This window comes from Salvelinus sp. IW2-2015, linkage group LG3, assembly GCF_002910315.2.
Source record: "Salvelinus sp. IW2-2015 linkage group LG3, ASM291031v2, whole genome shotgun sequence".
NCBI lineage: Eukaryota > Metazoa > Chordata > Actinopteri > Salmoniformes > Salmonidae > Salvelinus > Salvelinus sp. IW2-2015.
In genome coordinates, this window is record NC_036840.1 from 31,426,421 (window position 1) to 31,451,956 (window position 25,536).

General features: G+C 45.9%; 2 protein-coding genes across 3 annotated transcripts in view; both read left to right on the forward strand.

The window, feature by feature from the left end:
• The first annotated feature begins 551 nt into the window (after positions 1–551).
• Positions 552–3,309, forward strand: msantd1 (Myb/SANT-like DNA-binding domain containing 1). 2 transcript variants are annotated; one of them, XM_023974679.2, is made up of 3 exons: positions 552–1,158; positions 1,429–1,716; positions 2,157–3,309. In XM_023974679.2, exons 1-3 carry the CDS (start codon positions 899–901, stop codon positions 2,455–2,457), a joined length of 849 nt encoding a protein of 282 aa, XP_023830447.1. In that variant the 5' UTR covers positions 552–898; the 3' UTR covers positions 2,458–3,309. The 2 variants fall into 2 exon arrangements, with proteins under 2 accessions (XP_023830447.1, XP_023830454.1); XM_023974686.2 differs by having other exon boundaries at positions 552–1,152.
• Positions 3,310–8,284: 4,975 nt separating this feature from the next.
• The window catches only part of LOC111954778 (regulator of G-protein signaling 12-like), a 101,611-nt gene continuing 84,359 nt past the window's right edge, over positions 8,285–25,536 (forward strand). Inside the window, exons 1-3 of the mRNA XM_023974695.2 lie at positions 8,285–8,482; positions 9,211–11,181; positions 22,251–22,352. Of these exons, the coding sequence (XP_023830463.1) occupies positions 9,304–11,181; positions 22,251–22,352 (1,980 nt within the window). The 5' untranslated portion in view covers positions 8,285–8,482; positions 9,211–9,303. The remainder of the gene's footprint in view (positions 8,483–9,210; positions 11,182–22,250; positions 22,353–25,536) is intronic.

The window sequence follows — 25,536 nt, forward strand, 5'->3', positions numbered from 1 at the left end:
CCATATTGTGGTGTGGGTGGGGGAGGGTGTTCAATTGTCCACGCATAAGCTGACCTACCGACAGGACTACCATTGTCTTGGATGATTAGAATACACTGACTCCCCCCCTGAATGTACTCTACAACTCCCCATACATATCCATTTCAATACAATTGTTTCCCCTGCACTTTCATATCATTTGCATATAATTTAATTGTGCATTGAGAATAGTATCCACACACTGCCAAAGTATGTTGCTTTTGATAACAAATGTAGGTGTATTTTCCTCAGGTGAAGAGTAATATACTACTGTTTGCACCACTTTGACTGCAAAAAGCCAGTCCCTGTCTGTTATTAAAAGCATTTAAATGCAGTARCATCTTGGCAGCCTGCCCAGTCCAAAGGCCTGTTGCCAAGGAAACAAATGACACCTGCTCTCTTGCTCTACTCCCTCCCTCCCCCAAGGCTCATATTTCAAATCTGTTTTTCCTGTAATCTCTGGTATACCTCATTGCCTTTCAGCTAAAAGCTTTTTGTTGTGGCATTGGAGCAAGAGAGCGAGAGAGAGGAAGTGAAAGAGAGGGAGTGGTTAAGAGAGGGGGAGGGAGGGAGAAAGAGGGGCCTCCTCCTAGTTGCTAGGGCAACTTGACATCACAGTGACGATTTCCTCCATTTAAAAGCTTTTAACCGGATCCCTCTCCTGCCCTAGGCCCCATTTTGAGTCCTCTTTCAGCTAAGCTCGGGGGAAGGGCACAGCACAGGCAGAGCGGTGTGTGACTGTTTGCAACCACATTCCACTGACAGCATAAGAAATAATGCTAAACAGCAGAGAAGGGCTTTCAAACTAAACCGTTTTTGGGGCCTATTTTTGTTTACAAAACCAAAACAGGAAGAGAGTGCTTTTGAGAGGGCTTTCAAAATGGCTGCCGAGGAGAGTTTTAGTTACCTCATTCCGGGCCACAGCGAGAAGCACAGAAGGGCCCGAAACTGGACCGATGCAGAGATGAAGGGGCTTCTGTATGTATGGGAACAGAATGTCGCCGAGCTGAAGAAATGTAAGAGGAACGCCAAGATCTACGAGAAGATGGCACAGAGGTTCTTCGAGCTCACTGGAGAACAACGCCATCGGGAGGAGATAAAGATGAAAATCACCAACATGTCTTTCCAGTACAGGCAAGTGTAAGAAATAGCTTTTAATTATTTATTGGGGGGGGGGGAGTTGAAAAAGGTGGCAACATAAATCCACAAAAATCTTGTATTGTATGAACGCACTTTAATATCCAGAAAGAACTGAGGTAGGCTACGTTGGAATGTAACTCCACAGGTGTCAGAGCATCCTGCATAACTAGAACTCAATACGGTCTGCTATGATACTTAGAAACCCAGACTTCTTATGTCCCCTACTTTACCCAAACCAATATATACCATCCTTGACTCCTTATTTGACAGGAAAATGAAGTGCACAACCAATGGGAGCGGTGGGACACCCGACTGGCCGTACTACAAAGCAATAGAGAAGCTCCTCACCAAGACTGAAGATAATGGGACTATGAACCCGTTTGAGCTCCAGTCTCCTGGCCCCTCCACCTCCACAGAGGCCTCGATGTCCCATGCAGAAGGCCTCCCCACGGGCTTCCTTCCGGAGTACACAGGCTCCTCGGACGAGATGGAGATGAGGGAGGACCTGGATGGATGGGAGAGCTCTGGCAGCCTGCACTCTGGACTTCCCTGTCCTGAGTAAGGCCATGTTTACATATTGGGCTTCAAATGAGGAAACGGAGAGATAGAAAGAGAGAGAGAGAGAGAGAGAGAGAGAGAGAGAGAGAGAGAGAGAGAGAGAGGGGCGGGGGTGCTGAGGTATTGAGCTAAACTGCCCACCCTTGCCGGGAGGGGTCGTCTATTGTCATTGGGACGGACTGATTGTCTCCACAAGGCTCTCTAAGTGATACACATCACAGTGTATTGTGATGATAGTTAATCAGCATGAGAGTAATTAGCATACAGCAAGTTTACTTTAATTTCACATTATTTTGTAGTTCTCGGCTTATCCCAGAAACCGCTTTACCAAGTTTGATCGAAAAGGGCCCTACATACAGAACTCTTGAATGCTTGTATAACTCTCTCTATAAATTATGTCATTACCATTGCTTTGACTAACAAAACCGCTTTCTGTCCAGTTCCCACCCGGCGCCGGCCAAGAGGAAGAAGGTGCACCAGCACCTGTCTCTGAAGCGGCGGAAGCTGAAGGTGATGGAGGCCATGCTGCAGGAGCAGCGAAAGGTGAGCCGGGCAGTGGAGGAGACGTGCCGCGAGGTGCGCCGCGTCATGCACCAGCAGAACTTCCTCCAGGTGCAGAGCCTGCAGCTCCAGGAGCGCATGATGAACCTGCTGGAGAAGATGATCCAGCCACTGACGGCCCCCACGCCAGCCTGGGGTGCTGCTGCCCAGCCTGGGGTCAAAGAGCCAGGCCAGGGATGAAGGGTCCAGAGTGAGGGGTCAAGGAGGGTGGTGGTGGTGGTCAGGACTCCCTAAAAACACGGCACTTCGATACAAGGGACTTTTCGTAGCAGGTTAGGTGAGCATTTCTGCTGACCCTAAAMCCTAACCCTTTCCCKAACCTTAACCTAATTCTCCTAACCTRCTACATTAATTCTMCTAACCTGCTGCGTAAGTTCTCCAAACCTGCTACGAAAAGTCGTAGCTATATCGAAATTGCGTCCCTGTGGTGCTCACTATATGGCTATGCTAGAAAATAAATGCCATATGCTACATGGCTATGTGTTATATGCTACATGGCTATGTGTTATATGCTATAATATGGCTATGTGTTATATGCTATAATATGGCTATGCTTCATCTGGTGTATGGCACTTTTTTAACAACTGATTGAGAGTAAATAATGTCAATCTCACCCTAACCTTACCCCTGACCTGAATGCTCACTGGCAGAGAGAGGAAAAAAGCAACTTGCTCATCAGTGCTGAGAGGCCGGTTTCGTCCTTTCTAGCATGGCCATCTAGTGGTTGCTGTGCGAGAATGAGAGGTCAGGGGTGAGGGTTCAGAGGTGTATGGCTGAGGCTGCTTTAAGACACGTTCCACCATTCATTGACCGATTTGAGAGATATCTACAAGCTAGGAAAATACTGTGCTAATTCACAAAAGACAACGTTTGTCCACAAATTCTATATCTTAATGACAAAAGGCATGGGCATTTGGTGTTGTATCACTTATTTTCYAATGTGTGTCCTGCTATGGTGTATGTATCTTCCAACTAGCATAGCCTACTTGTTTGAAATGTATGACTGAAATAAAAACATATGTTMTGTTGTCATTTTTTGTCTGTCTTTCAACTATTCCTGTTACAATCTTGTCTCCCTTTCATCCTAAATATTGTCATAATGTAGCCGACATAAAGTCAGCATTCACACTTTGTGTGTACTGTCATGTAATATGATCTCCATACAATAACACATCATATTAAATGGTAACATACAGTACCAGACAAAAGTCTGCACACACCTGCTCATTCAAGGTTTTTTCTTAATTTTTTATTATTTTCTACCAAAGAAAGTGTTAAACAAATCAAAATATATTTAAGATTTTAGATTCTTCAAAGTAGCCACCCTTTGCCTTGATAAAGTCAGAGCATCTGCTGTCTCAGCCACTGCCTGTCACCAAGGGTGTACCCCAAGGCTCAATCCTAGGCCCCACACTTTTCTCAGTTTACATCAAAAACATAGCTCAGCTGGCCCCTCCCACAAATGTCATGTGGTTTGGTAAGAACAATGCCCCTTTCCCCACAGGTGTGATTACTACCTCTGAGGGTTTAGAGCTTGAGATAGTCACCTGATACAAGTATTTGGGAGTATGGCTAGACGATACACGGTCCTTCTCTCAGCACATATCAAAGCTGCAGGCTAAAGTTAAATCTAGACTTGGTTTCCTCTATTGTAATCGCTCCTCTTTAACCCCAGCTGCCAAACTAACCCTTATTCAGATGACCATCCTACCCATGCTAGATTACGGAGACGTAATTTATAGATTGGCAGGTAAGGGTGCTCTCGAGCGGCTAGATATTCTTTACCATTCGGYCATTAGATTTGCAATCAATGCTCCTTATAGGACACATTACTGCACTCTATACTCTTCTGTAAACTGGTCAGCTCTGTATACCCGTCGCAAGACCCACTGATTGATGCTTATTTATAAAACCCTCTTAGGCCTCACTCCCCCCTATCTGAGATATCTACTGTAGCCCTCATCCTCACAACACCCGGTCTGACAGTAACATTCTGCAGGTGTGTTGAGTCATTGTCCTGATGAAAAATAAATGACAGTCCAACTAAGCGTAAACCAGATGGGATGGCGTATCGCTGCAGAATGCTGTGGTAGCCATGTGGGTTTAAGTGTGCCTTTAATTCTAAATAAATCACAGACAGTGTCACCAGTAAAGCACCCCCACACCATCACACCTCCTCCTCCATGCTTCACGGTGGGAACCACACATGCAGAGATTTACATTTTTATTTTATTGAATCTTTATTTAACTAGGCAAGTCAGTTAAGAACAAATTCTTATTTACAATGACGGCCTACCAGAAGGCAAAGGCCTCCTGCGGGGACAAAACACATCACGACAAGAGAGACACCACAACACTACATAAAGAGAGACCTAMGGTCAACAGCATAGCATGGCAGCAACACATGAAAACACAGCATGGTAGCAACCATGATCATCCGTTCACCTACTCWGCGTCTCACAAAGACACGGCKKTTGGAACCAAAAAWTGCAAATTTGGAGTAGATGTTGACATGKGTCTGTTACTTGAACYCTGTGAAGCATTTATTTGGGCTGAAATTTCTGAGGCTGGTAACTTTAATGAACTTATCCTCTGCAGTAGAGGTAACTCTGGGTCTTCCTTTTCTSTGGCGGTCCTCATGAGAGCCAGTTTCATCATAGCGCTTGATGGTTTTTGCGACTGCAAAATTGACTGACCGGGTTGACTGACCTTCATGTTTTCAAGTAATGATGGACTGTCGTTTCTCTTTGCTTATTTGAGCGGTTCTTGCCATAATATGGACTTGGTCTTTTACCAAGTAGGACTATCTTCTGTATAACACCACTACCTTGTCACAACACAACTGATTGGCTCAAATGCATTAAAAGTAAATACATTTCACAAATGAACTTTAAACAAGGCACACCTGTTAATTGAAATGCATTCCAAGTGACTAACCCGTGAAGCTGGTTGAGAGAATGCCAAGAGTATGGAAAGCTGTCATCAAGTCARAGGGTAGCTACTTTGAAGAATCTCCAATATAAMATTTGTTTMGATTTTTYKACACTTTTTTGGTTACTACATGATTCAATGTGTTTTTTCATAGTTTTGATGTCTTCACTATTATTCTACAACGTAGAAAATAGTAAAAATAAAGAAAAACCATGTAATAAGAAGGTGTGTCTAAACTTTTGAYGGGTACTGTATAATGTGTAACAAAACATACTACAGATGTAGGATCTTAATTTGATCACCCTGAGAACTTCTTTGCGATGCAGGRCATTTTTAACTTGTAGTGTATTTGAGGTTTAAAAAGGCTTCTGAATTTCCACTTTCAAATTGCAGACTTGATTTTCCCTTWARAAAAATGTATCAACCCTTAAAAAAAAGTGCATGAAATATAATCCACACCATTCACATTTTCTGTTGCTGCTGGATTATTTTCCTGCTGTAGCAAACTGGCTCAAATTATGATCCTACATCTACACTACTGTTCAAATGTTTGGGGTCACTTAGAAATGTCCTTGTTTTCCATGAAAACATGCATGAAATGAGTTGCAAAATGAATAGGAAATATAGTCAAGACGTTGACAAGGTAATACATAATTATTTTTAATTTAAATGAAAATGGTGTCCTTTAAAATTTGATTTTGTCAAAGAATCCTCCATTTGCAGCAATTACAGCCTTGCAGACCTTTGGCATTCTAGTTTTAAATTTGTTGATGTAATCTGAAGAGATTTCACCCCATGCTTCCTGATGCACCTCCYACAAATTGGATTGGCTTGATGGGCACTTCTTACATACCATACRGTCAAGCTGCTCCCACAACAGMTCAATAGGGTTGAGATCTGGTGACTGTGCTGGCCACTCCATTATAGACAGAATACCAGCTGACTGCTTCTTCCCTAAATAGTTMTTGCATTGTTTGGAGCTGTGCTTTGGGTCATTGTCCTGTTGTAGGAGGAAATTGGCTCCAATTAAGCGCCGTCCACAGGGTATGGCATGGCGTTGCAAAATGGAACGATTGCCTTTCTTCTTCAAGATCGCTTTCACCCTGTACAAATCTCCCACTTTACCACCACCAAAGCACCCCCAGACCATCACATTGCCTTCACCATGCTTGACAGATGGCGTCAAGCACTCCTTCAGCATCTTTTCATTTTGTCTGAGTCTCACGAATGTTCTTCTTTGTGATCCGAACACCTCAAACTTAGATTAGTCTGTCCATAACACTTTTTTCCAATCTTCCTCTGTCCAGTGTCTGGTCTTTTGCCCATCTTAATCTTTTATTTTTATTGGCCAGTGTGAGATATGGCTTTTTCTTTGCAACTCTGCCTAGAAGGCCAGAATTCCAGAGTCAACTCTTCACTGTTGACGTTGAGACTGGTGTTTTGCGGGTCCTATTTAATTAAGCTGCCAGTTGAGGACTTGCGAGGCGTCTGTTTCTCAAACTAGACACTCTAATGTACTTGTCCTCTTGCTCAGTTGTGCACTGGGGCCTCCCACTCCTCTTTCTATTCTGGTTATATTCAGTTTGCTCTGTTCTGTGAAGGGAGTAGTACACAGCGTTGTACGAGATCTGCAGTTTTTTGGCAATTTCTCGCATGGAATAGCCTTCATTTCTCAGAACAAGAATAGACTGACGAGTTTCAAAAGAAAGACCTTTGTTTCTGKCCGTTTTGAGCCTGTAATCAAACCCACAAATGCTGATGCTCCAGWTACTAGTCTAAGAAGGCCAGTTTTATTGATTCTTTAATCAGAACCAAAGTTTTCAACTGTGCTAATATAATTGCAAAGGGTTTTCTAATGATCAATTAGCCTTTTAAAATGATAAACTTGGATTAGCTAACACAACGTGCCATTGGAACACAGGAGTGATGGTTGCTGATAATGGACCTCTGTACGCCTATGTAGATATTCCATTAATTATCAGCCGTTTCCATCTACAATAGTCATTTACAACATTAACAATGTCTACACTGTATTTCTGATCAATTTATGCTATTTTAATGGACAAAAAWTKTGCTTTTCTTTCAAAAGCAAGGACATTTCTAAGTGACCCCAAACTTTTGAACGGTAGTGTATCTGTATGTGATATATCTGATATGGCAGCTAGTGCCTTGACTGAAAAAGTCCTCATTCATAGGGAAGGGATATACAATATATGTTGTTAAAACAATTTTTGGGGATCACATTGAGCGATTGATTGATAGTGCAAGACATCCTAATTAGACAAATCTAGGATATGGTTAGTGTTGTGGATAATTTGAGAAGACAGTTCCATTAACTCACTTAAAACCGCATTGTCTTGAAGTGCTCTCTTATGTGAAACCATGGGATTAAATAGAAGGGAGTTGAATGTAGTTTTGCCACATATAGGCTTTGCATTTTACATTTGTGAAAACAGCTAAATAATATACAGAAAAATATACAAAAAAATATCAATAGCCTGCTTATTCGATTCAAATGACTATCTATCACTTCAATATCTTACAAGGCCTAAGGTTTTTGTCCAGGGTTTTAGTAGGCCTAAACATACATAAAACTTCTCGGCTTTCACTGTTTCCATTGACTGACTCACTGTGTCTATTTGACTGTGGTGTGCAATAGGACCATGTGACTCACTCCCCTTGCGACCTTGCAGCATTTTGACCATAATTCACWGTTTTTTTGTTGTTGTTTTTCTCTCCTGGCAGGATGCAACAAATGATGACCCCTTGAGCGGTGTAATTCATCCTGTCATGTTAATTAGCTTGTTATATATCCATTATTAATTGTGTGGTGGTKGTTGCATTTAATAGCCATTTAGGCTACATCTGCATAGTTATTTGTAAATTAGCGCATGTTGGTAATGATATGTGTTTGAAATGTGGCCTGAACAACAACAACAATGTTTTTATTTAGGCTATCAATTTCAGATGATCAGAACCAATAGGATCACCGCAAATATTTGAATATTGAGCTCTCAGACAGGGGGATTGGCGAAGGAAATCACGTGCTCTGAAAACGATGTCATGGTTACTATGAAGGACGCTTTGTAATCCCCAACAATGAATGGATGCGTGTGGAGTTTGTCATCCGTGGTTTATGGAATACCATAATACTGGAGGGAAACTTTGGAAAATATAAGTTATATTACGGAAACTACGCACGTTTGGATTTCTAACTAGTTTGGACTGTTGGGAGTATGCAACCTTTAAACTGACTTCATGAAGCTTTGAAACGGTAATTTCAGTCTCAGCACTGGCAACATTGTATCTAGACGTCGAGAGTGTGGGAGACTACTTTACATTTAATACTAGGAAATATTTTAGCAAGGCTATTTTTTGTTTTGTTGTATTTTGATGGACAATGCCGAACTAATCTGCTGTTTTGTAAACATTTAACTAAGAGCGGTAGAGAAACGATGTCAAACGAAACCAAATCAAGGCGCTCGAGCATGTTTCATTAACAAACGTCTCGCTTGAATGCTCGTGCATTGATTGAACCGTTCTTGAGAAGGGGGCCAGCTGTCGCTGTCTAYTCTATGGCAAGTAGATGGTTCATTTGCACGCTGACATGGGACGAGGCCAAATGGTCTCTTCAACCCACACTTGTCTGCTTAAACTATAACAACTCATACATATATTTTCGTAAAAAAATGTGGAGATTGTTATAGGGTGCMGCATTATTGTTGCAGAATGAAATCGTACAGTATTTTCTTAACAGTGAATGTTTCTAAAATATAGGGGAAATATATTTTATGGCTTTTGTGCACAATACATTGTATCACACCATTATTATTTCGTTTATACATTGTATAACACAATATGTTGTGTACCATAATGATATCACATGTTAAGTGTTACAGTTTCAGTTTGTTAAAAATAATGTTACAGTAGGCCTATGCCTAATCATTATTTGATACACTGTATCTCACTCAGYTTAAATCTCTCTCTCTTGTCTACTTTTAGTGTTTACACTTCAGTGTTGGCACTAAAGAGATATCACTCCAGAGTGACATTCAGTTCCAACGCTCTGCATCTGAAAAAACGKCCACATTCAGGATGAGGATGCCGGGACAGGCTGAAGGGGCGCGGAGGCGTCTGGATTTGACCTCTCCTCATGAAGTCAGACGGGTTGAGGTTGTTCGAGGACGTGTAGGATACGGGTTTACCTTATCGGGACAAGGCCCGTGCCTCTTGAGTGGTATATTGGAGGGCAGCCCTGCAGACCATGTGGGACTGAAGCAGGGGGATCGTATAGTGAGTGTCAACGGAACTGATGTGGCAAAGGCATCCCATGAGGCTGTGGTGCAGTTGATTGGCACCTGTAAAGGCCCCTTACGGTTGGTGGTGCTTGTCGGGAGTGGGCCCTCGGTGGACCTATCCTCCAGCGACGAGGAGTTAAGGATTTCTAGAACAGAGGGAAAGGGGCTTTTTCAGAACGGGGGAGTTTTTCTCACTGTTTCGGGCCACTCTGGCAACTCGTCATCTAACTCCGTAAATGCCACCCCAGCTAAACCAAGACCTGTGTCAGAACCTGACATGTCCCACTGGATCCAGCCTTCGAACTCCAAAACCCAGCCTGTCTTCCTGTCTGAGGAGGAAACCGCCCGAGTGGCAGACGGCGACTCTGTTTTCAACGAGCAGGAGGATGATGTGAATCGAGACTGGAGTATTCTGAACACAGCCATGGTGGTGGGCTACCTGGGCTCTACTGAACTGATCTTGGCCTTGTCCAGACACGGCTCAGAGGACGACTRCCTACAGGTGATCTGCGGGTGTATCAGACATATGGGCACAGAGCAGGAGACCCACACGCTGGTGATGATGAAGATCATGTTCGACTGCGTCCGCCTCTGTGATGACACAGGAGCCATTCTGGCCGCCTTCCCCGCCGAGAACCTTGTCCTGGGTGTGGTGTGTTCCGAGGACAGGCGCTTTTTTTGTCTGGTCACCACTGCACACATCTCTGGCGGCCACGTTGGCCAGAACGGTCCCCTGAGTACCTCCTGCCACGTCTTCTTCATCGACCCCGAGCTGTGCCACCACAGTGACCACCTGGGCATCACAGGGCGCTTCGGCTTCGACTGCACCYCCGACCCAGACACCCAGGGCTGCCTGGAGTTCCCCCTCACTCCCCCCTCCRTCCTCCAGTTTGTATCTGTCTTATACTGTGACATGGGGGAGGCAGTGGAGAGGCTTAGAACCAGGCTGGACAGAGACTCAGCCCACCACCTCCACACGCAACAGAATCGCAGCAGTACCGGTAAGAATGGCAGCGCCAGCAGCAACGGAGACAGCGGGATCGGAAACACCTCCCCCCCTGAGGAAAGAGCGGACAGGGATTTYCCCATCGCCCGCGGAAACGACCCTGGGGGCCAGCTCCCCAGCTGTCCATGGGAGGATTACCCCCAGGCTGAAGGAGACCTCACCCAAATAGTAGCTCATCAAAATGGCTGCCTAAAACTAAACGGCCATCCTAATCCAGGCAGCACAAATTCCCTTTCCGAATCTCTACCTGGCCCGGCGTCGTTAACCGGCCCATCCGGTGGCCCTCCTCCCACGCTGGAGTTTCAGTTCAAGCCCCCGCCACCACCGTACCCTCTGGCTAAGAACCAGAAACAGAGCCTAACAGGAGGAGGCTCCTTCAGAAGCAGTCAGCGCTGGTTCTCTATGAGTGTTAAGCAGAGATGGCCTAAGGGCCGAGGTGGAGAGCCCGAGTCCCAGGCAACACCGGCCACTAACAGCTGGTCAGGACCAGCCATGGTGGGTAGCACCMACGCTCTGCCACCCCCCATGAGCCAGATCCCACCAGACAGGTACCTGGCAGCAGAGACCATGATGCTGCTGCCCCAGAGGGAGGAGTGGGCCAAACGACTCTGGAGAGTAGAATCTGGAGAGCTGCTGAATGGAAATCACAGGAAAGATGCCAATACCAAAGTAAGATAAGAAGAGGGAATGCTGTGTCAAAGCTTGTATGTGTTTACTGAATGTATTTATCCTTTATTTAACTAGGCAAGTCAGTTAAGAACAAATTCTTATGTACCCCAGCCAAACCCTAACAACACTGGGCCAATTATGCACCACACTATTGGACTCTCAATAACAGCCAGTTGTCATACTGCCTGGAATTGAACCAGGGTCTGTAGTGACTCTTGTAGCATTGAGGTGCAGTGTCTTAGACCACTGCGCCACCCGGGAGCCCAGAGTAAATTTTTTCCAGGGTGTGACCCTAACCCAAAGTTAAGATAGCTCCAATATTTGCTTTGTGCAACGCAACAAAAAATGCATTTGCATGCTCCCTTCTGTTTAGCATCTGGTTTTGTGTTTCTGTTTGCTTTATGTTCAACTACATTCTACAGGAAGTGATAAAACAGTTGCAGGAGTTGAGTTGCCAGGCACTGAGAGGGTGGACAGACCATTCACTCTGACACAACAGCCATTTCACTGCTCAATTGGCTGTGAATTGAGCTTGAAAAAGCCACCTGTTAGCTTATACCTCAATGATGTCATTGTCATAAATCCACTTCCAGAGAAAGTTCAGTTCCAAACAGCCTTTTCTGTTCATCTCCTCATTGTCCACAAGATGTCCCTGTTTCACTATTTAACTGTGATGGGAGTGAGTTTCCCCATGGAAGAAGTACTTAAATGGCTACTTACAGGTAACTGCAAAAATAATGGAAACACTTGAGTAAATGAGGGATACAAAGTTTATTGAAAGCAGGTGCTTCCACACAGGTGTGGTTCCTGAGTTAATTAAGAAATGAACATTCCATCATGCTTATAGTCATGTATAAAGATGTTGGGCAGGCCATTATTTTGGCCATTATCACAGTAAATATAATGTTATTCGTCACATTCTTCGTTAACAACAGGTGTAGACTAACATTGAAATGCTTACTTACGGGCCCTTTCCAGCAATGCAGGAGAAAGAAAATAGCAAAGTAATAATAAATACACAATGAGTAATGATAACTTGGCTACACAGGAGGTTGGTGGCACCTTAATTGGGGAGGACGGGCTCGTGGTAATGGCTGGAGCAGAATTAGTGGAATGGTATCAAATTCATCAAACACATGGTTTCCATGTGTTTAATGCCATTCCATGTGCCTCGTTCCAGCCATTATTATGAGCAGTCCTCCCCTCAGCAGCCTCCACTGCTTGGCTATATATATGGGGTACCAGTACCAAGTTGATGTGCAGAGGTATGAGGTAATTGAGGTAGATACAGTGCCTTCATAAAGTATTCATACCCCTTGACTTATTCCACATTTASTTGTGTTACAGACTTTGTTTCTCACCCATTTACACACAATACCCCATAATGACAAAGTGAAAACATGTTTTTAGATTTTTTATCAAATTTATTGAAAAGGAAATATGACAACATTTCGCTATACCGTGCAATAACATCTGCTAAATATGTGTATGTGACCAATACAATTTGATTTGATTGATATTGTCTTCTTGGTAAGCAACTCTAGTGTAGATTTGGCCTTGTGTTTTAGAGTTATTGTCCTGCTGAAAGGTGAATTAATCTCCCCGTGTCTGATGGAAAGCAGATTGAACCAGGGTTTTCCTCTAGGATTTTGCCTGTGCTTAGCTCCATTCTGTTTAGTTTTTATCCTGGAAGAACTTCCCAGTCCTTAACGATTACAAGCATACCCATAACATGATGCAGCAATCACTATGCTTGAGTGAGGAAAGTGGTAATCAGTAATGTGTTTTATTGGATTTGCCCACTTTGCATTCAGGACAAAAAGTGACTTAATTGCTTGGCCACATTTTTTGGCAGTATTACTTTAGTGCCTGTTGCAAACAGGATGCATGTTTTGGAATATTTTTATTCTGTGCAGGCTTCCTTCTTTTCATTCTATCAGTTAGGTTAGTATTGTGTAGTAACTACAATGTTGTTGTCCATGCATAGTTTTCTTGTCATGACTTCTGCCGGAATTGGGCCCTCTCCTTGTTCGAGCGGCACTCGGCGGTCGACGTCACCGGCCTCTAGCCATCGCCGATCCACTTTTCATTTTCCATTTGTTTTTGTCTTTGTTTTCTACACACCTGGTTTCAATTCCCCATTACATGTTAATTATTTAACCCTCTGGTTCCCCATGTTTGTGTGCATGTTGTTTTATTGTTCAGGCTGTTACTGACGGCTGGTATTTTGTTGCCGGGTTTTGTTATTACGCCCGTTTATCTCGTGGTACCGGTATTTTTCCCGCACAATAGTATTGTGTTTATACTGGTGTTATCTTGTATTAAATACCTTGTCCACGCATCTCAGCTCTCCTGCGCCTGACTCCTTTCACCAGTACCCACAGCCTTGACAGAAACACGCACCCACTTGGAATGGAGTCAGCAGGAGCAGGTGCCCCTGCAGTAGGTGTTGAGGAGCGAGTCCAGCAGCACACTGCCATGCTACAGCATCTCGCAGCGCCATGGATTGCGTTCTACAAACCATGGAGCGCTGGGAGAGAAGAGGAGTCCCTCCAGCGTCTCCCCAGCACCACCAGTCTCACCATCACTCACCCCTCCTTCACCCGGGCCCAGTGGGATTCGGCTCGCCCTCCCGAGGGAGTATGATGGAACGGCGGTGGTTGTCAGAGGTTCTTGCTCCAGCTAGAGCTCTACCTGGCAACCGTCCACCCGGCTCCTTCGGGCCGTGAGAGCGTGGCCGCTCTCCTTGCCTCTCAGGGAAAGCCCCGGAGTGGGCCAACGCCGTTATGGGGGGAAGAAGAAGCGGTGTTGGACCACTTTGAGGATTTCACCCGTCTCTTGACCACCCGCCTGAGGGTAGAGCAGCGGGTGAACGTCTCGTCCACCTGAGGCAGGGGACGAGGAGCACACAGGAGTTCGTGTTGGAATTCGGACCCTGGCCGCCGCGGCGGTATGGAACGACAGGGCCCTAGCGATCACTCCGGTGCAGTCTGCGCAAGGACGTCCGTCGGGAGTTGCGCTGCAGGGACACCACTCTCACATTCGGCCAGCTGGTGGACCTGTCCATCCGGCTGGATAACCTGCTGGCTACCGCGGGACGTCCAGATCGGGGTCTGTCGGTTCCATCCCCCAGCACCACCGCTCCGACGCCCATGGAGCTGGGAGGGGCTGCACTTAGGGCGACCGGAGGAGCGGCCGTTCCATGCACCATCTGTGGCCGCAGAGGGGCACACTGCCGGTCGGTGCTGGGGAGGTTCCTCTGGGAGTCGAGGCAGCAGCAGGGCGCTCTCGTGTCACCCCAGGTAAGTCGGCACCACATGTTTTTGTTTATTAATTTTCCTGAGTTTTCCCTGCATTCCCAGCATAAGGCGCGTCGTAGATTCAGGCGCAGCTGGGAATTTTATTGACAGATCATTTGCCCATAGTTTAAGGATCCCCATTGTTCCTGTGGATATGCCCTTCCCTGTGCACGTCCTAGATAGTCGACCATTAGGGTCAGGGCTAATTAGGAGGCCACCGCTCCACTGGGCATGGTTACGCAGGAGGGTCACAAGGAGAGAATCAGTCTCTTCCTTATTGATTCTCCTGCGTTTCCCTGGTTGGCCTGTCATGACCCCACTATTTCGTGGCAACAGAGGGCCTCACGGGGTGGTCACGGAAGTGCTCAGGGTGATGTTTAGGGGTTTCCGTCGGTGCTACTACAGTGGAAAGTCCAGACCAGGTCTCCACTGTGCGCATCCCCTCTGAATATGCGATTTGGCTCTCGCTTTCTGTAAAAAGAAGGTGACTCAATTACTACCCCATCGACGGGGGGATTGTGCGATAATCTCCTGGTAGACGCAGCACTTCCCAGGAGTCATGTGTATCCCTGTCGCAAGAGGAGACGGAGGCTATGGAAACATATGTCTCCGAATCCTGGGCGCAGGGGTACATTCGGCCTCCACTTCAACTGCCTCCTCGAGTTTCTTTTTTGTGAAGAAGAAGGATGGAGGTCTGCACCCGTGTATTGACTATCGAGGTCAAACCAAATCACTGTGAGGTACAGTTACCCGCTACCTCTCATCGCGGTGCGATCGAGTCAATGCACGGGGCGCGCTTCTTCACAAAATTGGATCTTAGGAGCGCTTACAAACCTGTTGCTTATCGGGAGGGGGACGAGTGGAAGACGGCATTTAGTACCACCTCAGGGACTATGAGTACCTCGTCATCCGTACGGGTTGATGAATGCTCCATCAGTCTTCCAGGCCTTTGTAGACAAGATTTTCTGGGACCTGCACGGGCAGGGTGTAGTGGTGTATATCGACGACATTCTGATATACTCCGCTACACGCGCCGAGCATGTGTCCCTGGTGCGCAGGTTCTTGGTCGACTGTTGGAGCATGACCTGTACGTCAAGGCTGAGAAGTGCCTGTTCTTTAAACAGTCAGTTTCCTTGAGATGGAGAGTGACCGCATTTCAGCCGTGCGTAATTGCCGACTCCCACCATGGTAAAGGAAGTGCAGCGTTTTTTAGGGTTGCCAACTACTACGGAGGTTTCATCCGGGGTTTTGGTCAGGTAGCGGCTCCCATTACCTCACTGCTGAAGGGGGGACCGGTGCGTTTGCAGTGGTCGGCTGAGGCGGACAGGGCTTTTGGTCACCYGAGGGCTCTGTTTACCTCGGCTCCGGTGCTGGCTCATCCGGATTCCACTTTGGCATTCATAGTGGAGGTGGACGCGTCCGAGGCTGGGATAGGAGCCATGCTCTCTCAGCGCTCGGGTACGGCACCAAAGCTCCGCCCCTGTGCCTTCTTTTCGTAAAAGCTCAGCGTGGCGAAACGAAACTATGACGTGGRGGACTGGGAGCTGTTGGCTGTCGTCAAGGCTTTGAAGGCGTGGAGACATTGGCTTGAGGGGGCTAAACACCCTTTTCTCATCTGGACGGACCACCGCAATCTGGAGTACATCCGGGCGGCGAGGAGACTGAACCCTCGCCAGGCAAGGTGGGCCATGTTCTTTACCCGTTTTGTCTTCACCCTGTCCTACAGACCAGGTTCCMAGAATGCGAAGGCAGACGCACTGTCCCGGATGTATGACACAGAGGAGCGGTCCATGGATCCCACTCCCATACTCCCGGCTTCTTGCCTGGTRGCACCGGTAGTGTGGGAGCTGGATGCGGACATCGAGCGGGCGTTACGTACAGAGCCCACTCCCCTCCAGTGTCCAGCTGGGCGTCTGTACGTTCCGTTTGCTGTCCGCGACCGTTTGATCTATTGGGCTCACACGTCACCCTCCTCTGGTCATCCGGGCATCAGTCGGACAGTGCGCTGTCTTAGTGGGAAGTACTGGTGGTCCACCTTGGCTAAGGACGTGAGGGTTTATGTTTCCTCCTGCTCGGTGTGCGCCCAGTGCAAGGCCCCTAGGCACCTGCCCAGAGGGAAGTTACAACCCTTACCCGTTCCACAACGGCCGTGGTCGCACCTGATGGATCTTCCTCTMTCACAGGGTAACACCACTATCCTGGTCGTTGTGGATCGGTTTTCTAAGTCCTGCCGTCTCCTACCTTTGCCCGGTCTCCCTACGGCCCTACAGACTGCGGAGGCCCTGTTCACACATGTCTTCCGGCACTACGGGGTGCCTGAGGAAATAGTATCTGATCGAGGTCCCCAGTTCACGTCAAGGGTCTGGAGGGCGTTCATGGAACGTCTGGKGGTCTCGGTCAGCCTTACCTCAGGTTTTCACCCCGAGAGTAACGGGCAGGTGGAGAGAGTAAACCAGGATGTGGGTAGGTTTCTGCGGTCTTATTGCCAGGACCGGCCGGAGAGTGAGCGGCGTTCATATCCTGGGCAGAGATGGCCCAGAACTAGCTACGCCACTCCTCTACCAACCTCTCCCCCTTCCAGTGCGTATTGGRGTACCAGCTGGTTCTGGTGCCGTGGCATCAGAGCCAGATCGAGGCTCCTGCGGTGGACGACTGGTTTAGGCACTCGGAGGAGACATGGGACGCCGCTCATGTGCACCTTTAGCAGACCGTGAGGCATCAGAAAGCCAGCGCAGTGAGGCCCCGSTTTTCGCACCGGGGGACCGGGTCTGGCTCTCAACCCGAAACCTGCCCCTCCGCCTGCCCTGCCGGATACTGGGCCCACGGTTAGTGGGGCCATTCAATGTCCTGAGGACATTCTCAGGCCGGTGGTGGCTGGTCCATTCCAGGAGTACTGGACTCGAGGCGTCGGTCGAGGGGCCTTCAGTACCTCGTGGAGTGGGAGGGATACGGTCCGGAGGAGAGATGCTGGGTGCCGGTGGAGGACGTATTGGACTCTTCGATGCTGCGGGAGTTCCACCGTTTCCATCCGGATCGCCCTGCGCCTCGCCCTCCGGGTTGTCCCCGAGGCCGGTGTCGGCGCACTGCTGGAGCTGCGCGTCAAGGGGGGGGGGGGTACTGTCACGACTTCCGCCGGAGTCGGTCCCTCTCCTTGTTCGAGCGGCGCTGGTATTTTGTTGCCGGGTTTTGTTATTACRCCCGTTTATTTCGTGGTACTGGTATTTTTCCTGCACCGTAGTATTGGGTTTATACTGGTGTTATCTTGTATTAAATACCTTGTCCACGCATCTCAGCTCTCCTGCGCCTGACTCCTTTCACCAGTTACCCACAGCCTTGACATTTCTTCTATCACAACTATTAAACTCTGTAACTGTTTTAAAGTCACCATTGGCCTCATGATGAAATCCCTAAACGGTTTCCTTCCTCYCCGGCAACTGAGTTAGGAAGCACGCCTGTGGCTTTGTAGTGACTGGGTGTATGGATACACTGCCCAATGTCTGCTTTTTTCTTCTTCTTACCCATCTACCATTAGGTGCTTTTCTTTGTGAGGCATTGAAAACCTCCCAGGTCTTTGTGGTTGAATCTGTGTTTGAAATTCACTGCTTGACTGATAATTGTATGTATGGGGTACAGAGATGTAGTAGTCATTTAAAAATCATGTTAAACACTATTATTGCAAATTTTTTACTCCTGAACTTATTTAGGCTTGCCATAACAAAGGGATTGAATACTTATTGACTCAAGACATTTCAGCTTTTCATTTTTTATTGACTCAAGACATTTCAGCCTTTAATTTTTAATTTATTTATTAACAAAAATTGAAAAACATAATTACACTTTATATGGGGTATTGTGTGACCCCCAAAAATCTATGTTTAATCCATTTTCAATTCAGGCTATAACACAACAAAATGTGGAAAAGTCAAATGGTATGAATACTTCCTGAAGGCACTGTATGTACATACAGTATAACTAGGAATAMATTGACTAGGCAACAGGATGGATAATAAACAGTAGCAGCAGCGTATGTGATGAGTCAAAAAATCTTTGCGCAAAAAGGGTCATTGCAGATAGTCCGGGTACCTATTTGRCTAACTATTTAACTAACTATTTAGCAGTCTTATGGCTGGGGGGTAGAAGCTGTTCAATGTCCTGTTGGTTCCAGACTTGGTGCATCGGTACCGCTTGCCGTTCGGTAGCAGAGGGTGGCTGGAGTCTTTGACAATTTTTAGGGTCTTCCTCTGACACCGCCTGGTATAGAGGTCCTGGATGGCAGGGAGCTCGGCCCCAGTGATGTACTGGGCCGTACGCACTACCCTCTRTATTGCCTTACAGTCGGATGCCAAGCAGTTGCCATAACAAGCGGTGATGCAGCCAGTCAAGATCGTCTCAATGGTGCAGCTGTAGAACTTTTTGAGGATCTGAGGGCCCATGCCAAATTTTTCAAAGCCTCCTGATGGGGAAAGACATTGCCATGCCCTCTTCATGACTGTGTTGGTGTGTGTGGACCATGATAGATCCTTAGTGATGTGGACACAGAGCAACTTGAAGCTCTCGACCCGCTCCACTACAGCCCCGTCGATGTGAATGAGGGCATTCGGCCCTCCGTTTCCTGTAGTCCACGATTAGCTCCTTTGTCTTGCTGATTTTTGGCTGCCATGGCGATGCCCCCATAGGGTGACAATGCCCCCATCCACATGGCACAAGTGGTCACTGAATGGTTTGATAAGCATGAAAGCCATTGTATATGGTTTACATCGTTATCTTAGTTACCAGATCTCAACCCAATTGAACACTTATGGGAGATTCTGGGGYGGTGCCTGAGAGTGTTTCCCACCACCATCGACAAAACACCAAAAGTATGGAATTTCTTTTGGAAGCAACTAGTGATGCGCGGGTTGACTCATAACCCGTAGTCCCCGCGGTTATATGTGCGGGGTGGGCGGGTTAAGGGTCATGTAATATTGTGAATAATGAGATGCATTAAAATCCATAAATGGGTAGAATAAAGAGAAAACAATGCATTAAATAAATAAATTCTTGTGCAATTCATGTCTATATGCTAGATTGAGGTTTTTCCTTTCGTTCTTTTTATCTGATGTTAGTGTGTAGCCTAAGCTTTAGCTGTAGCGTGCAAAATACATGCCATTTGTCCCCAAAAAATGTACTTGTTAAGTTAATGTCGATCCACTGAGACAAAAAGGWCAATGTCGGTGTTTAATTCAAAAAGAGAAAAGCTTTGAAATAGAGAGTTGAAAATAAATAGAAGGGAGGGCCAGAACAGTAGTTTAATGTTTGGGAAAGATTTGGTTAAAGAGGATGATAGCAGTGTTATGTGTGATGATTGTGAGGTGCTATGGAAATTCGACAGTCGCAAGACGGGGACTTCAAARTGTCACATCAAGGGAACTGTACTCTTCAGATGGGTTAAATGGAATACTAGCCTATCTGAACTCTGGACACTGACTGTAGGTCTATAACCTCTCACATAGCTTAATATAGTGTTAACCTCTGCAGAATTAGGCATTGCTTGCAGTAAAATTATACACCAAATGTACGTTTTGACTCGGGAACAGAAATGTAGAAATATTATTTATTTATTTTCGCATCATGACAGAATTACAGACGGTCCCTAACGGCGTGTTCAAAGTGCTGTCTTTATCAGCATCATAAAAGCTGATYGTATTTCAACCACGTAAAATATACATTCAAGCCAAACTGAAATCTTATCAAAAACATGTTGGGTCGTTTTAACAGCTTCTAATTTTCCTCAAAACCAAACTGATGTCATTTGGAAATTTTGCACAACATTTTTCGTTATTGCATATTCTCTGCTGTCCCTAAAAGTCTTTGCTGCTTGAGAGAAGCAGAGATAAAAGCGAAAACAAACTTTACCAATGTCAACTAGATTTAAGCATTCATTCTATTGTTTTATGACATTCKGGTGAGCAAGGGTTTGTTTAGTCTTCTAGGGCAACAAGTATTGACAGAAGAGAAGCTGCATCTATCTAATTACTAATCTAATTACTCAAAGTTCACTTTATCACATACTGTGTAGAAGGCTGGTTGCGAATGGGTTATTAGCAGTTGCGGGCGGGTGAACAAACAGCTGACCCACGCATCACAAGGTCCAACGCCCTATTAAGACACTTTATGATGGTGTTTCCTTTATGTTGGCAGTTACCTGTATACTGTATACTCAATATGTTTCCTGTTGACACAGAAGTAAAGGTGCATTCTAAACTTTTGGRAAAATCCTCAAAGCATATTAAAGTACTTCGAAAAGCCAATACAGAAAGTTAACCTTTTATAATATGTTTCTCCTGTGGCTACGCTATTGCATGCATGAGTACAGTAGATAAAGATGGATGTGTTCCATGGAAAATCAGGCATTTGGCAAAACAGAATCTTTGCACAAATTGAGAGAATCCTCCTCTACCATCTGATGCATTTTTTATTTCCGCTCTTCTTTCCGGTACAGAGAGCAGATTACCCGAGTCAGATGATAGGGGAAAATATTACGCTGTTTATCGTTGTGTTTGTCTCTCGCTGTTTATCCAAGCAAAAGTTATTATCCTGTGTGCATACACCGAATGAATAATGTGTCTGTCTGAAATGTCCTCTGTTCTGAAAAGAAGTTTTGCACAGGAAGCTAAAGCAAATTACAGGATAGAGCACATGTGATACCATGGTAATTACCGGCAATTCTTTATTCCAGCTCAGACATTAGGCTGGGCTTTCACCCATCATTATAATAGCAGGGCTGCTGGCGAAATGTGTTTCTCATGCTCCTTTAGTGTAGCAGTGAAACGGTGAGATTAAGGTGCAGATGAAAGGGGAGGAGTTGAGTTTGATGGAGGCTTTTGAGGTAAAGTAGGTGAAAATCTATTTTTTCACTACCTCRGCCCAACTGGTGTCTGCAAAATCGTCAACATTGTGCAGAACTGAGACTAATGGGCCGTGTGTGTGTGGCCAATCCGTTATTTTTGTACAATCTGTTGGCCAGTCACAGTTATGTTGTCGGGCAGGAAGGGAGTTGCGTGTCAGGACCCTTGTTTATTTAAGGACACGCCATATGGCCTGAAGGTCATGGCAGGAAGAACATCTGTCATCATCTTGGTTGGTTTACATCATCTTGGTTTAATTGCCCAGTGAGATAGTCCCTTATCACTCGCAAATCTCTCCAAAACGAAAAGCTTGTACAGTGTATAGGGATATGCCTATTTTGTATGGAAGTGTATTCCAGACAAAGGGATGATCACCATTGACAAGTTTACTTTACTAATCCCTAATGCTTACGTCATGTTAAAGGTGTTATGTCATGTTTATGATGGTGTTATGTAGGCTCATGACCCATAGCTAAGTATGACAGAAACCATGATAGGATCAGTGGTCCATGTAGTAGTGTGATGTTTTGGCAGACAGTCATTATCCCTTTCCTGCAGTCAAATGACCTTGTGGCYCCATGGGTGGAGTGTTATTAATATTTTTCATAATTATTCAACATTTAAAAAAATATATGTCGAACAGTTTTGTTATATTTCAGTCTTCTGTGATGTATATGAAGTATCAAAATTGAATACATTTCAACTCTATATCTGCATGGTACAGGTGTCTTATTTTTTTTAAGCCCATAACCATGTGTGTGAGGTGTGTACTTTTGTTTCAAAGTAGATTTGTTTAAGACTACTAAGAAATACTCTGTGTTTGACCCTGATTTAGCCCACTGCAGTAAAAGGTTCTCTCTGTTCTCTCTTCTCCCCATGAAAGGGCTCCAAGTTCTGGGGCATTGGCGCCGGCTGCTCCTCTGGCCGTCGCTCCTTTGGACACTCCAAGAGGCTCAGCYTGGCACGATCACTGGACGACCTGGAGGTAGGCCCCATGTCCAGTACAGTRTTTATAACTGCTGTCATATCGTTTAAAACCTAGCACCATCCTACTCGGTTTGCCTGGTATTAACCCCATTTGTGTTTCTGGAATTGGAGTTTTTTGAATTAAAGTAAAATATCTGGTGTTCAATCAACTTAATTCAATAAAACTCTGTTCTGGCTTATTGTAACATTGTAAAATGGCCCATCTTTTATGGGAACTGCATTTTGAGGGCATGCTGCTCGCTTATATGCGGAGGAGTTGGTCAGCTTGACTAATTTGGACATTCAGCCGAACCTCCCTCCCCCGTTCTGCTCCAGTTTCCACTCTTTTTGAACCTTTCATTTCTGTTTGCCTTCAACTCTCATATTTGGTGCCACACTTACGGCGAGGGTGGCTCACAAAGTGGTCTTTGTGTGGGCTCTAGGCATGGGCCCTGTTGGTTTGGCCTTGTTAACGAGCAGCCTGAGGCATGGGCCTTGTTGGTATGGCCTTGCTAACGAGCAGTGCTACTAAATGACGTTCCCACATTTCTCCCCTATTAGCATTGCTCAGGGATTCTACAGCCCCTTGCTATCACACATATACACACGCACACACACCCTAAACAGTAGTGTCAAAAACTTGAGGSATCTGATTCTCTGTTTAAGTTCAATAGGGTTTTCAACAAGTCTCTTTGGAACATAAACCTCTATCTTATATAAAATGGCGCYGACAGAGATGGTCGCCTCGCTTCGCGTTCTTAGGAAACTATGTGTCACGGCCGTCGTAGGGAGGAGACCAAGGCGCAGCGTGGTATTCGTACATTCTCTTTATTTTAAGAATGAACACTGAACAAAACTAACAAAACAACAAAATGAACCGTGAAGCTATACAAAGAGTGCTAACAGGCAACTACACATAGACAAGNTTCCATGGCAAGGTCTTGTCCCCTGCCATTACCTCCTCCCAGGTCCAGGATGTCCTCCACTCATCTTTCTCCCGGGCCCAGGATGTCCGCTCCTCATTCACACGCTGTTTGGTCCTTTTGTGGTGGGTTCTTCTGTCACGGCCGTCGTAGGGAGGAGACCAAGGCGCAGCGTGGTATGCGTAGATTCTCTTTATTTTAAGAATGAACACTGAACAAAACAACAAAACGGACCATGAAGCTATACAAAGAGTGCTAACAGGCAACTATACATAGACAAGAACCCACAAAACCAAAAGGGAAAATGGCAACCTAAATATGATCCCCAATCAGAGACAACGATAAACAGCTGCCTCTGATTGGGAACCAATTCAGGCCACCATAGACCTACATATACCTAGACTACCAAAACCCCTAGACATACAAAAAACCCTAGACAAGACAAAACAAGCATACCCACCCTCGTCACACCCTGACCTAACCAAAATAATAAAGAAAACATAGATAACTAATGTCAGAGCGTGACACTATGCAGTATTTAGTTTTTTTATGTATTATTTCTTACATTGTTACCCCAGGAAATCTGAAGTTTTATTACATACAGCCGGGAAGAACTATTGGATATAAGAGAAACGTCAACTTACCAAYATTACGACCAGGAATACTACTTTCCCGGAACGGATCCTCTGTTCAGACCACCACCCAGGACAATGGATCTGATCCCAGTAGCCAACCCAAAATAACGTCGCCGCAGACGGAGCGGCCTTCAGGTCAGGCTCCGTAGACGTGTACATCGCTCACCGCTCCCGATTATACTACTCGCCAATGTCCAGACTCTAGACAACAAGGTAGACGAAATTCGTGCAAGGGTTGCCTTCCAGAGAGTTGCCAATGTCCAGTCTCTAGACAACAAGGTAGACGAAATTCGTGCAAGGGTTGCCTTCCAGAGAGTTGCCTTCTGTTTCACGGAAACATGGCTCTCTCGGGATATGTTGTCGGAATTGGTTCAGCCACTGGGCTTCTCCATGCATCRYGCCGACAGAGATAAACATCTCTCTGGGAAGAGGAAGGGCGGGGGTGTATGCWTTATGATTAACGACTCATGGTGTAATCATAACAACATACTGGAACACAAGTCCTTCTGCTCACCCGACCTAGAATTCCTTACAATCAAATGGAGGCCATTTTACCTACCAAGAGAATTCTCGTCAGTTATAGTCACAGCTGTGTACATTCCCCCTCAAGCGAACACCAAGACGGCCCTCAAAGAACTTCACTGGACTMTATGTAAACTGGAAACTATATATCCGGAGACTGCATTTAATGTAGCTGGGGATTTTAACAAAGCAAATATGAGAACAAGGCTACCTAAATTCTATCAGCATATTGATTGCACGACTCGCAGSGCTAATACTCTCGACCACTGTTACTCTAACTTCCACRATGCATACAAAGCCCTCCCCCGCCCTCCCTTCAGCAAATCCGACCATGACGCCATCTTGCTCGTTCCGTCTTATAGGCAGAAACTCAAACAGGATGTACCAGTGACGAGAAACATTCAATGCTGGCCTAACCAATCGGAAGCCACGCTTCAAGATTGTTTTGATCACGCGGACTGGAATATGTCAGCCTCAGAGAACAACATTGACCTATACGCTGACTCTGTGAGTGCGTTTATAAAGAAGTGCATTGGAGATGTTGTACCTACTGTCAATATTAAAACCTACCCTAACCAGAAAGCGTGGATGGCGGCATTCGCGCAAAACTGAAAGCGATATCCACCGCATTTAACCATGGAAAGAGGTCTGGAAATATGGCTGAATATAAACAGTGTAGTTATTCCCTCCGCAAGGCAATCAACTAAGCAAAATGCCGCTACAGGGACAAGGTGGAGTTKCAATTCAACGGCTCAGACACGAGACGTATGTGGCAGGGTCTACAGGAAATCACGGACAACAAAAACAGCCACGTCACGGACACTGCCGTCACGCTTCCAGACAAACTAAACACCTTCTTTGTCCACTTTGAGGATAATACAGTGCCACCGTCGCGGCTCGCTAACAAAGACTGCTTCTCCCCCCTCTCCTTCTCYGTGGCTGACGTGAGTAAAACATTTAAACTTGTTAACCCTCGCAAGGCTGCTGGCCCAGATGGCATCCCTAGCCGTGTCCTCAGAGCATGCGCAGACCAGCTGGCGAGTGTGTTTACGGACATATTCAATCGCTCCCTATTCCAGTCTGTTGTTCCCACATGCTTCAAGATGGCTACCATTGTTCTTGT

Bases quoted from the DNA above. Each gene is read 5' to 3' on its own strand.
- msantd1 (XM_023974679.2), top strand. From the start codon at position 899: ATGGCTGCCGAGGAGAGTTTTAGTTACCTCATTCCGGGCCACAGCGAG. The intron at 1,159-1,428 runs GTAAGAAATAGC...CTTATTTGACAG, and splicing joins TCTTTCCAGTACAGGCAAGT to GAAAATGAAGTGCACAACCA. The intron at 1,717-2,156 runs GTAAGGCCATGT...CTTTCTGTCCAG, and splicing joins TCTGGACTTCCCTGTCCTGA to TTCCCACCCGGCGCCGGCCA.